The sequence below is a fragment of the Zalophus californianus genome, chromosome 13 (genome assembly GCF_009762305.2).
Source record: "Zalophus californianus isolate mZalCal1 chromosome 13, mZalCal1.pri.v2, whole genome shotgun sequence".
Taxonomy (NCBI): Eukaryota; Metazoa; Chordata; class Mammalia; order Carnivora; family Otariidae; genus Zalophus; species Zalophus californianus.
Genome location: NC_045607.1, coordinates 19,183,895 through 19,196,629, shown reverse-complemented (window position 1 = coordinate 19,196,629; position 12,735 = coordinate 19,183,895). Strand labels below are relative to the sequence as shown.

Below are 12,735 nucleotides of genomic sequence, written 5' to 3'. Positions count from 1 at the left end.
AAAAATAAAATTGACATGAAATCACCCAAACATAATAACAGTTAATATTGTTACAATGGGCAAGGAAACAAAGTACTTGACATTGATGATCTTATTTAAACCTCGCGGCTGAATTCTGAGTTAAATTCTACTTGCCAGATGAGGAAACTGAGGCTCAGAGAGGAAAGGAGATTTGCCCAAGGCCACTCAGCTGGTAGAACAAGGCTTAGACTCCCAGGAATCTACCCAGAGGCTCCAGACCAACTAGGTGCACTGCGCTTAACTGCCCTCTCTGCCCTGGGCACCTCAGGGCAGGCAGCCTGTGCTCAGGGAGTGAAGCAGACCCTACAGCAGCTTTTATGAGGTTAAAGAGGAACAGAACATCTCAGAGAAGGGTTTACAACTGTGCAAGGAAGGAAAGAGGAGGAAGGTTGGAAAAACAAGAGGGAAACTTTATAAGACTGACGAGGTGACGGTGGAATTAGACGTATGCTGTCTAATGGAGTCACCTGTCCTGTCCTCTCCAAGTACCGGAGCAAGGGGTGCAGGCACACATGTGCACACGCATGTGCACATACATGCACCTGCGCACATGCACGCGCGCGCACACGCGCGCACACACACACACACACACTCTTGCTCCTCTCTGGCTGTGAAATACAAAGCCCCAAAATAAGAAATCAAAGAAAAGGTTTTCTGAAAGAGCAGGGTCTTTCTTTCTTATCTTTCCTTTCTCTTTTTCTTTCTTTTCTTTCTTTCTTTCTTTCTTTCTTTTTCTTCTTTCTTTCTGTTTTTACAAAAAAAAAAGCTCTTGATTATTCATTGTTTTTTTGCTTCAGAACTGCAAGGCCTCTGGCAAAAAAGATTGGCAAAACAAAATCAGTAATCAGAAGTAAACTTTGAAGGGCAATGTTTATAAACCAAGGTCAAAATCAGGCTCTGTCTGTGATCTGAAGTTGTTTATGCCTCCTCCACAGGGAGGAGGAGACAAGGACCCGCATCCCAGGGGTAGGGTGTCCAAGTTAGTAAGAAACAGGGTTTTTCCTCTGACTGGACTGCCCTCTGCACTTCAGCGTTTCCTCCACGCCCACAGATACTGATTACAGTTTCTGTAGGTGGCTTCTCTGAGCTCAGTGTCCTGCAACTTGACATGATCTAATATAGCCATCTCTGCACAAAGAGGTGGTTTTGGCTAACGTGCGCTATGCCCGTCAGAGATGGCAAGTATGCACATTCGCTGGTTATCTGTCATCCAGCCTGCTTACATTTCATAGTATTAAAATAAGTATTAAAATAAAATAATAAAATAGTATTAAAATAACCACATTTGGGTTCTATACCAAACCTGGCCGTGCGACATGAGGCAAATCACATCTTTCTGGACCTGACCTCAGCTTCTTCCTGCGGGAGCAGAGGAGGCTGGGCTACACCCTTTCTTAATCCCTTTTACCTCTCTCTCTCTGTGCCTTTGATTCTTTCTTCTGCTTCCTCTTTGAAGCAGTCTGTCTCTAGGGAATGCTGTGTTTCTCCCTGTCCCTTAGTTTCAGGAAGGAATTCACCACACCTGTTAGAGGTCTTTGCCTCTAAAGAGTCCTATTACCAATTTTTTTTTCTCCTTGAAACAACTCATATGGAAAAGGGTTTGCACTTCCCCCTCCAGTGCTTTTTGGAGTCGCTATGAGTGTCTATCGTAGAAAATCATGAACTTTATGAAGAGCAGCCCTTGACCTTGCCAGCCCCCTCCTTCGATCCTTCCTGAGCGTGGTACTGATTATTCACACGTAGCAGCTGATATATATTCATCTTTCTAGGTGGAGGTGCCACTTCTCCATTATCCCCTGCACACTGTAAGGTCAAACACTTGCCCAGAGGTACTTCTGGATAAAAAAAAAAAAATGATAAGATAATAGGCCGAAAGAAGGGTCTTTGGAATTTAAAAATTGCACTAACTGTAATGATGATCATGTATTAATGAAAATAATGCAACTCTAAATAGCTTTAATTTGCCCAGCCCTTGCTATGCACCGGAGCCTCTGCTATGGGCTTGCCATGAATTATCTCATTCAATCCTCACAACTCCATCAACTAAATGGCATCAGGGTCCTCTGGCATAAAGACTCAGCCAAATCATCCACACTCACACTGTCTATAATTGAAAGAGCTTGGCTGCACCCAAAGCTCTTGCAATTTCCCAGCCCTGTGAAAGAAGACCCCCGAGTCAACGACTTTTCTTGCTTCTCTCCTGTTTATGTACGGTACCTGTGGTTGCTAGGGCTCGGACTGGTTGGGATCGCCTTCCACTGCTTATTCCATAGAGTTCAATTTCATACTCAGTGGCCTCTCTGAGACCAGTTATGTCCCTGGTTCGTTCGGGGGCAAGCAGGGTTATTTCCAGTGGCTCAGACTGCTTTTTGGTATCTCTGATTTTGAGAACAAAATTGTCGAAGACCCCTTCATCAGCTGTCCAGGACAGACGGAAACCATCTGGGGTGGCATCTGAAACCAGAAGGTTGTCCACCTCTGGCTCGGCTTCTAGAGGAGGAGAACATGGTGGGAGGAGGAGAGAGAACATCATTTCCCAGCCCGTGCAGTCTTCTTCTGCAGGGGGGGTTATCAGTATGCAGTGGCCCTGGCTCTCAGGGACAGAAGTGTCCTGAGATCCCGAAAATAAAATCATTCAACATAAACAAGTAGGTCCAGGAGAAGGGAAAGATGGAATTCACACATCCAATACAAGCCAAGTGGATGCTTGCATATGTGAGTTTTGTCTAAAAGCAATTCTATAAATCCACATCTGGACTCTGCTTTGGCCCCTCCCATGCATTATTAAACAAGTTCAAAGCCAGTAACTTGTTTACATTTGCTCTCTGTCTTCCAATGGCTGAGTGCCCATCCTCTGTGAGACCTTTTTCTTTTCCTTTTGAAAAGACAAATAAACCAGTATTAACGATCTGTAGAGTTGCCCATGATGATACTACTGATTATATTTCCCTTGATCCTGAGCAAAATGGCTTTTAAAATGTTACAAATGTTATGGTCTTTTTGCGTTTTTCTTGGAACTGTTGTACTCAAAGAAGGCTCCTACTCTTGACTTTGTTGCTTGCTTTTTAAACCATTAGACAAGAGTCCAGAGGGTAGAACTGAGGCTTGGAACCTCTTATACTCCATTCTTTGGACTCAAGGTATATGATTTTGGATTGCCTTCACTAGACAAAACTCATTGTCAAGGTAAATTTAGAGCTGAGTTTCCCAAAGTGTACTCAGAGCAAACTATTCCTGTTTGTTCTTCTTCCTTAAAAGGTATCCGGTGTCAAATAAGTTTGGGAAATACTGCCTGGGTAAGTCCCTCTCAGGAGGGACACATGCACGTTGGGATATTCTGTAAAGCCTTGTTGTCAAGGATCCTATTAAACTATGTTTCCAAACTTATTTGAACATGGAACTTCTTCACCAAGCAGGACCTTTGAATATCCTATAGAACTAGTAAAATCTGGAAAGACTTTGGGAAACACAGATTTTTGACTGTTAAAGTTGTTAATGCTATATGTCTGAAGGAATTATTATTAGTCTTGAGAAAATTATGGATTTAGTCTGTGTCAAGGAATCTCTATGACATTAGTGTTGACCAATATAATAAGTTTGCAGTTGGGTTTCCAATAACGAGCCCACCTGGTAAGTTTATCAAGGTCACTGTTGAGATGTTGAGATGGCAAATGTAAAAAATAAGTTTTTGAAATATACTCATTGGTATATTTCTTTTGAGAAGGCTGAAACATCGCTGAGGACCAGCCAGGATGTACACAGAAGAGAATGATGTGGAGTAAGCACACAACAACTATGGACAAGACATGGTCTAAAAGATTTGGGATGCTAAGAGGCAAACATTTCGACCTTCTCGTTTCTGCAGTGGGAGAAGAGGAGTGCTCAGTAGAGACACAAGACAAGGGAGAGTGTGGGGGGAAACATAAAAGAGCAGGCCACATCTATGGATTATGTAGAGAAAATGGACAAGGATGTTAAAACCATGGTGATGTGGTAGATGGATTACACGGAAGAGAACCAAGGAGGTGAGAAAATGGCTCACTTGAATCTAAGTACCTGTAACAATCTCAGCCCTCAAGGGCTTGGTTTGGTGCCCTTGGGTGAAACCAGAGACCACAACCTCATAGCCAATGCCAGTTATGAGGCCTCTAAGCTCCAGCTTCCTCTGGGTTCCTGAAAGTGTGAATTCCTGGGGGTCCAGCAGCTTCCCAGAATCCACCACCGTTACTAGGAAGCTGTCAAAGGCATTCTCCGATGCCATCCAGGAAACTGTGAACCCGTAGGGATTAATGTCGGAAATGGTTAGGTTTTCCAGAAGGGGCAGGGCCTCTGAAAGAAGGGAGGAGTGAAAATAACTCAGGTTAGCAGCTCTGACCCTGCTGAGATAGCACACGTCTCCACGAATACCAACAGATACCCAATCAACCACTAAATGTGTTAAATTCTGAGAAAATGAATATTTAGTAAAAGGTTATTGGGGGCCAGATGATGTTATCTCATGTCAATCTCTCAACAGGCCTATGTGATAGACATTATTCCCAATGTGCAGGCAAAACACCCTGAGTTTCAAAGAGGTTGACTGGCTTGGCCAAAGTCATCACAGAGCTAGGATGTGACAGAGCAAGGTTTTTAGCTGGGTCTTACTGCAAAGGCCATGAATTTTTCCCTATGAAATTGGATAGCTTTTGTTGGTTTTGGATTCCTTTCTCTGCCTCCCACTTTCTTCTGAAGGTCTTGAAGGAAATCAACTTTTTTCCTCCCAAATATACTCATATACTTCCTTTTTGGTACACTTCATATGTGTATCCCACTTCTAGTTTGCATTTTGAATCAAGTTGATGAGGCGCATTAGTGACATATATCCTCATAAGCTGAACTAGAGGGAGAGGGTAAGTTTTTTTTATGTGTCAGAATTAACAAATCATGGTTGCGGCCCAGTAAGGAATACTAAGATTCGTTAATTCTTTGACTGTTTGTTTTCCTGGATAAAGTCAGGAGATAAAGACATGTCCGGATCTTTAGCAAGTTCTGTTGTCATCTATTCAATCATTTACCAAACATCTGTGTTCCAGGGACCCTTATTTCTTAGGTGTCAAGGGGTCTTCACACACTGGGATTTCCAAAAGGACTGAGCTTATATCACTCAAGTTTCTAAGTGCCATTATTTCCCAACTGATCAGGCTTCGCATCCGTTTTCCTATTTAAATGACACGTGAAATAGCTATTGTTACCTGTCCCCTCGCCCCCATGACATCTAAGGAAATGGAGGTCAATAACTTATCCAGAATCACACATCTACTGGATGGCTAAGCTGGCCTCCCACCCAGGCCATCTGATTCCAAGCTCAATGCTCTTTCCACACCCTGAGCCAACGTCTAATTAGTCGACTCCATCAGGGCTGGCAAGTCTGGAGGTGTAAGTAGGATCGGTGGAGAAGGTCCAGTGCCTCTAGCAAAACAAAACGTGGTATTGGTGAATGTGATTTTCATTGGAGGGGGCATGGGGCTGGAAACTCCATAACCAAGGCTGCTTTAGCCCCACCTCATTTAGAGGCACCTTTTCCATTACTTCTCAATAGAAACGTTCAAAGAGATAAATGACCTTACACTAATACCCAGAGCCTAATCCACGGGATGTAAAGAAAAATGTTTAAAAAAAAGATTTTGGTGATTCAATGAACAAGTGAATGAATGCCCTCATTCTTGAAGCAGAGATTTAAATTTTGTTGCAGCTTGGACCTGTACTTACTTAACACACTTGCTGTTTGTTTTGAGGCTTTTTTTTTTTTTTTTTTACCATGCAAGGATCTCTCCCAGATCATAACTCTATCAAAGGCAGAGATGAAATCGCATATCCTGTGCAAAGAGGCCTCCGTCTGCAAGACAAGGGTCTCAAGTTCTGTTGCTGAGTTTTGTTTAGATAAATGGCACCTCTCTTGATAGCTAGCCCTTTTGCACCTCCGCCCCATCAAAGCGGCGGATTCTAATGAAAAGGAGAGCGTTCAGGCTAATTAGTCAATCAAGGGCTTGTTATTTATAGTCATTCATGTTCAGCTTTTTTTTTCCTTTTTCTTTTTAAAAAATATGCTTCTTTTAAAACTCAGGGTCTTTTCACTTCAGGGATTAGCTGAGACAATGCTGTAACCAGATCTAGGATTCCCAACACCAGCACTCCCAGCCTGCCTTTCTTCTCTCTGTTCTGTGGGAGGTCCTGCGGGACGTAAGGCAGGCGACAAGTAAGGGCCTGACTGACCAGGAGCCATTCCTCCCCTCCTGCTCATCTCATGGCTTTGGGACACGAGAGAATGGAAGTCCCCACCGCTCCCTCCCCCGCCCCACTCAGAAATGAGCATGTTGTGTATTTGAAGACTTGTCTGAACGACTGAATTCACAGTAGGCAACGGGACAGAAAATATAACCACTTTCTGATCTCCCATTAAAACATGTACGTGTTCTCTTAAAAACCATAAGAAAGTCAGGGTTTCATAACAATAGTTGCTGAGTTTCTGTCTAGACTTGTGGCTTATTTTTCAGAACACTGCTCCCCTCCTATTGCTAGGAAATGGAAAGAACCTAGCATCTGTAAGATGCCTGCTGGATGCCAGGACATTAAAGTTCATTGTATCCATTTAATTCCCGAGACAAGGGCTGCCCCCAAGTAGCTGTGGGTGTCCTTTCTTCATTCATAAGGAAATTGGAATTCAGAGCAGTTAAACACCAGCCAAGGTTATGCAGCTAAAAAGATGTGGGAGAAGATCAGAAACCACTCAGGCCTGATATCAAAACCCTCACGCTTCGAGGTCATCACGGCTGCCTCCAATTAAATATTTAATTGAACGTATTAACATATCTTATGGGCAGCAATTTAGATGCTGGGAGAGGCCTGGTTTAATGTGAGAATCAGTAGGCAAAGTCAGTCTCCTGAAAATTATCATTAGTGGAAGGCAAGAGACTTCTAAATATTTCCTGAGGTTTGTCAGGCTAGAGATTTGGTAAATCGACACCATTTGCAGTCTTTGCCATTGATTTGGGATAATCTCAGGCAAGAGAATGGAAGGCCATATCTTTATGCAGTTCTTACATAATTCAAAGAGAGGTTAGAGGTCACATTCAATAAATGCGTAAACTTTAATTAAGTTTGGATTTATCTGCTATCCTAGGTCAAACATTCAGTAATCTGTTATAGATGTTGATTTAAGACAAAGTATTTTTTTTTTAAAGAAAAAGATAAATTATTGCATTTCTGGGGCAGGTGTTTTATAAACTGCCTTACATAGCATGATTTATGGACAAAATTCCTGCTCTTAGCTGTTATTTAGAACTCACTCTTCAGCCAGAATCGCTAAAATATGGATCAGCCCATAAAGCTAGGCAGGGAAATCCCTGGAAACTTTATGCAGCTGTCGAATACATGGTCTCCATTTCCCACAAATGGCTGTGAAATACCCATCTTTGCCATAGGCTCTGCTCTCTCTTCACTTAGACATTTACATCCGGGGTGAAGACTGTATTTGGGGTTGAATTTCCCCTTAGAATGTCTGTCACCTTTCCCCTGCTCCCCATCTCAGAATTCTAAACAGACAAGCAAGAACCTCTGAATGAGTACCTGTCATGACAAAGGCAGTGAGGGGCCTGGTGGGGTCCCCAGCCCAGGTGGTCCCTGCCACACTAACGTCATAGCCAGTGTTCTCCACCAAGCCCGTGACGTGAGCGTGCTGTGTGTCTCCTGAGACCGTGAATTGCTGGGGCTCATACAGCGAGTGAGAATCGCTAACATTGACAACAATCTTTGCAAAAGGCCCGGCTCGAGCGGTCCAGGTCACGTTGAAGCTGTCAGGAGTAACATTGCTAAGGATTAGCATGCCCAACTGTGGCTCTGGCTCTGAAGGGAAAGGGACACGGGCGAAAGAGAAAGAGAGAGACATGATTAGATGAAGCAGTGGATTTTTCCAGAATGTAGCCATAGGACACGAAAGTGCCAATCCCTCCAAATATTTGCAGAAACGTAGTGTATCAGGCTGTGGCTACACCTGCTTGACTATAATGCTAGAGAATACATTGCTTTTTCTGCAGGCATGGATGTGCATTCTTTGTAAGGACAGACATGACCATTTGCTGGCCATGTATGAAGACAAGTGAACAATCCATTAGAATGGTAGATAGGAGTAACACAGAATATTAAGGGTGCATTTCTAAGGTTTGCAGTGGGCCATTAGCTCCGTAAGACGTTCTAAGAAAAACAGCTTTATAGTGAAGTATTTATGGATATTCTGTCTCACCCTAGAGGTTTACAAAGCATGTTAGCATTTTATAGCCTCTGAAATGCTGGTTCTATAAAGAAACCTACTTAATTTTGTGTAGCCAGAATTTCACAAACTTACTGATCAATGGATACCCGTTCTGAGAAATATTCTTTGAACATCTCAAGGAGTTGGTGCTCCACTGAGCACAGCTTAGAAAATGCTACTTTGAAGTTTCCTTGTTTAGTCTTCTTTTGATCTGTTTGGATTGTACAAATTAAAGGCTAATATCCATACAAGAGAAATTCTCCATAGTATTTAGAAATCTAAAGGTTTCCTATATGCCATAGGGAAATCTGCATCCTACCCTAAATGAAGCAAAGGTAAAATAGCTTTCATGAAATCATTCCTGGTGTATGCAGAAGTTAAAAGAAAATTTATCTAGGTGTTGCATTTTCTGCCTAGGAAATTCACTTACTGGATAATTTGCAAAGATAGCTGGTTCCCCTGGAGGTTAAGTTTCTCTTCTCCCTTAAGGACTAGGAGATCAGTGATGAAGGGAACTCATTTTTAATGTAGGGGGCCTGCACTGCTAGTTTCAGCTGGAATGTAGATGGTCTGACCTCCTCAATGCACACTTATCAAGTCATACTACCACTAAAATAAGTTCAACTCCAACTGTATTTTAGAAAGAGGCAGCAGTCCTGGAGGCTTGAGGTACCAGGGCCAGCCTTTAGGGTTAGGAAGAGAAGCAGACTATTTCCTCCAGGGACTTGGGAGCTGTGTGCCTGGAGCTCTAGGGTTAGGGGGAAAGAAGGGGCTCACCTGGAGAAACTTTAACTGGACAATTGCACAGTATAATTCGATGCCACAAAGTCTCCAAGGGCAACAAGGATCTGGCTCAGAAGCAGAATATAGCTGTAAGGGACAGCCCGGGATCTCCTCCTTAGCAACTCATTTGAGAAGCTAATGATGCTGTAATTTTTAGCCACAACGTTGGCAAATTACTTCAACCACACTAAAGGTAGAACCCTCCAAATAGGCCTCTGTTTGCTCTTTCCCTGTATTTTGCTGTGGGAGCAATCTCTCCAAGTAAGGATGCATGTTAGGACTCTTCTCATGCTCCCGGACAGAGACTGGCAGTGGGAACACATTCACCATGCAGAGTAAGACCTGGATTCTCATGGCCAGCTTGACCTCCAGCTCTCTCCCAAAGGGTGAGGCCAAGCTGAAAAGTGAGGAGCAAGAAGAACCTGAGAGAGACAGAGAGGGAAGGTAGGAGCAGTGTTCCATGCAAGCTGGGACATCTTTCCCTCCCCAGTTCTGACCCTTCAAAACAATTCCTGGACATGCTGTCTACTTCCAGGAAACACAGATCTTTTCAGAGATTTAATGCTCTGAACAATGCTCAGTTCACCACATGCACCAAGATTTGGACAAGATGACAGATGAAAGAAGACTGACATTTCGTGACAGGTGTCAGTAGATGACAAAGCATGCTTCATAGGGTAAATGTCAAAAGAGAACAGTCGGTTTGTAGGGAAGGCAAGCAAATAGAAGTCTCAAGAACACGATGAGACCACTGGGTCCTCTCACGTGTGTTAGGGTCTTTTCTCTGCATGCTACTGGCACTGCTTTTTAGAATCTTGGGGGAGAGAAGAGGGAGAGAAAGGGGTAGAACATTCTGATCAGGGGACCAAAACTGGCATGCATGCACCTCTTTGAATATGACATAGGCAAACTCTGATTAGACCACAGGCAGATGATAATGGGTGGAACTGGAAACGATTATTCAAGATCAGATGGAAGGATGATTTAAAATTCAACCAAAGCAAGTCAGGTTAACTCTATACAAACACACAGAGCAACTCCAGATGTGAGTGCCTATTTAGGAAAAAGAGGTTGACGGTGAAGTTCCGTAATTTGGGGTGAGAGCTTTTTTTTTTAAGTTTTAAGGCTCTGATTTGGGTGGCTCTATCAAATTTGAGAACGATCTGGAGGAACTAGGAGGATGAAAAATGGGTAGCGAGTGATTTTTCTTTTTTTTTTTTTGAATGATCCTCAGAGAAAGTTTAATGGAGAGAGAAGAAGCCGTCGTGGGAAATACCTGTGGTTGCCTGGGCCATCAGAGTCTGAACACGGTGCCCGCCAATCAGCCCGTGAAGGTGGGCAGTGTAATTAGAAGAAGCTTTGAGGTTGGTGATGACAGAGCTGCGAGATGCTGCAGGCACAGAATGCACCACCGTCTCCTGGTGGGGGTCAGAATTCCTAACTTCTATAAGAAAGCTATCAAAGGTAGCCTCCTGGGCTTTCCACGAGAGGGACACACTGGCCCAGGTCACATTTGAGATAGTGAGGTGGCTAAGGAGAGGTTCGGCTACTAAAGCAAGCAGAAAAAAAAAAAATAATGAAAGCGCATCAGTTTAAAACATGGTTACAGAGTCAAAACCCAAAACACGTAAGACTAAATCCATAAAGTTTTTAGACTTCATCCTTTGATAAAGGCACTGGTCCTTTGTTGAAGCCCAGTTTGAGCCATGAGAAATGAATGGCTGGGGTTGGGTGGTTTTCTTCCCTAGGTCTCAGTGTACTTGAATCTGGTGGGGCCGACCGCTCCATCACCCTGCTGACAATTTGTAGTCTCACGTAGAATGAGGACAGACCCTCCCTCTGCCATGGGTGGCTAAGTGATAGATGATTTTGATGCTATGATGTGAACTCTTTTCTTGGATTCACTGATTCACTGTCCAAAATGTGCTAAGAATGCTCTTTTGAATGGATAAGCTTCTCCTTTCTAAATTCAGTTAGAGAATTCTCTTTTGCTGCATGCCGGAGAGCATCTCGTGTAGTATGTATTACCACAGACACTACAAATTTAAGTAAGAGCAGCTTATGCTTTGGTTGACCAACTTCCTTATTTAAACATGACTACTTCCACTTTTGAAATCAACCATTCACTCTCTGGGGGCAAGACAGCATGCTCAGGTCTTTGCTCCCAGAGGTCGTGATGGAATCCAGGCGTTCCGGATGGTACCACTTCCTTGTGCACCCATCTGATTAGTAATCTGCTTTTTTTTTTTTTTTAACATTTTTGCAGTTGAAAAAAAAATACCACCAACACAATTTCATTAAATCATTGGGATACTTGGGTATTTAGAGGCCAAAGATACTAGGGTAACACAAAATATAATTTTTAAGACCTCTTTGACTGATGCAGACATCTTTCCAAATCAAGGACAACTCTGGCTTTTTAGGTACGGAAGGGCAGAATTTTTTTCTCCAGATTCCATATGGCAATCTGGACCAGACTACATTTAAGGCTGCACATGTCCTGGTCAGTAATAGATCAGGCAAGGGGCTTCATGGAAATCCACCATTTGGGCTGCTGTTGGAAGAGAGTTATGTTAAGCAGTGCTCCAGTCTCGCATCCTGGAGGGGTTCAATGCGTTATGGTTTGTGCCTCAGTGGGCAAGAAGGAGCGGCTTCACCTTGCAAAGAAGATTCTGGAAACCTGGAGAGAGGGTGTCAGACACGGGAGAAAGCAGATGTACCTGTGGTGGCCGTGGCACTGATGACTTGGGTCCGGATGCTGGGAGCAAGTCCCGAGAGGTAGATAACAAAATGATTATTAGGGTGTAGCCCTGAGATGTGGGCAGTTCGTTCAGCACCAGAGATATTATATTCCATCGTCTCCAAGAACCTATTGGAATCAACAATTTCAATGGTAAAGGTCTCGAAGGCCCCATCGGTGGCTGTCCAGGAGAGATTGAAGCTCTCAGGAGTTATGTCAGAAACAGTTAAGTTTCCAATTTCAGGTCCTGTGGCTGAAAAGGGAGGTAGGAGAGAAGAAAAAAAATCAGGGGTTAATGATTTGGCTTGTGTTTTAAGACTGAGGTTGTTAATAGAACCACAGCTAGGTAGAAGGATCTGCCGGTTCAGTGTTATGGTGAAATGCAGCAGGTGTTACCCAGCAGTGCTGATGAGAAAGAAAGAGGGGGGGTTTGTTAACAGGAGAAGACCAAAAGGAAGATTGGGCAGTTGGATTTCCCTGCTCTGGAGCTGCCTTACGTGATCAGGCTGGCTGAGATCCTGCATGTGAGAAGCCGTCTAAATGATGTCAGCAGGAACTGTGGTGCCTAAGCTCAGATGCTCCAGGGGAGCCCCACCGCAGGGATGCTGGCCATTGCTCAAAAGATGGGCACGCCGGCAGCTCCCAGTCTCTTGAATTGCACTCAGGAGACCCCAAGTTGGCTCCCTCCTGGGGTCATCCTTTGCTTCCAGGGAGCTCCCATCTATTTAAATGAAGACTAAGTAATTCTGATGCCATTACCCTCCCAAGGTGGTACCTTGAGGCTTCTGCTTTTGTGACTTAAAGGAAACTGGCAACTCGTCAGTGTGGTTCTTGGTATTGTCTTCATATTCCTGACAAGGGCCGGCTGTTTTCATATTCTGTTGGAATAGCTCGTTCTCTCTTA

The 12,735-nt window shown here is 43.7% G+C and overlaps 1 protein-coding gene across 16 annotated transcripts in view; it reads right to left on the bottom strand.

Moving 5' to 3' along the window:
* The window catches only part of TNC (tenascin C), a 92,101-nt gene that overhangs the window by 20,783 nt on the left and 58,583 nt on the right, over positions 1 to 12,735 (bottom strand). For 7 of the 16 annotated variants that reach the window (XM_035723435.1, XM_035723433.1, XM_035723432.1 and 4 more), the window contains 4 exons: positions 11,812 to 12,084; positions 7,627 to 7,902; positions 4,078 to 4,350; positions 2,239 to 2,511 (listed from right to left, as the gene is read on the bottom strand). The exons of 1 other annotated variant lie outside the window; for it this stretch is intronic. In XM_035723435.1, coding sequence (XP_035579328.1) covers positions 2,239 to 2,511; positions 4,078 to 4,350; positions 7,627 to 7,902; positions 11,812 to 12,084 — 1,095 coding nt within the window. Of the gene's footprint in view, positions 1 to 2,238; positions 2,512 to 4,077; positions 4,351 to 7,626; positions 7,903 to 10,367; positions 10,641 to 11,811; positions 12,085 to 12,735 lie in introns of all 16 variants that reach the window. 8 more of the 16 variants (XM_035723441.1, XM_035723444.1, XM_035723446.1 and 5 more) reach the window with 4 other exon arrangements.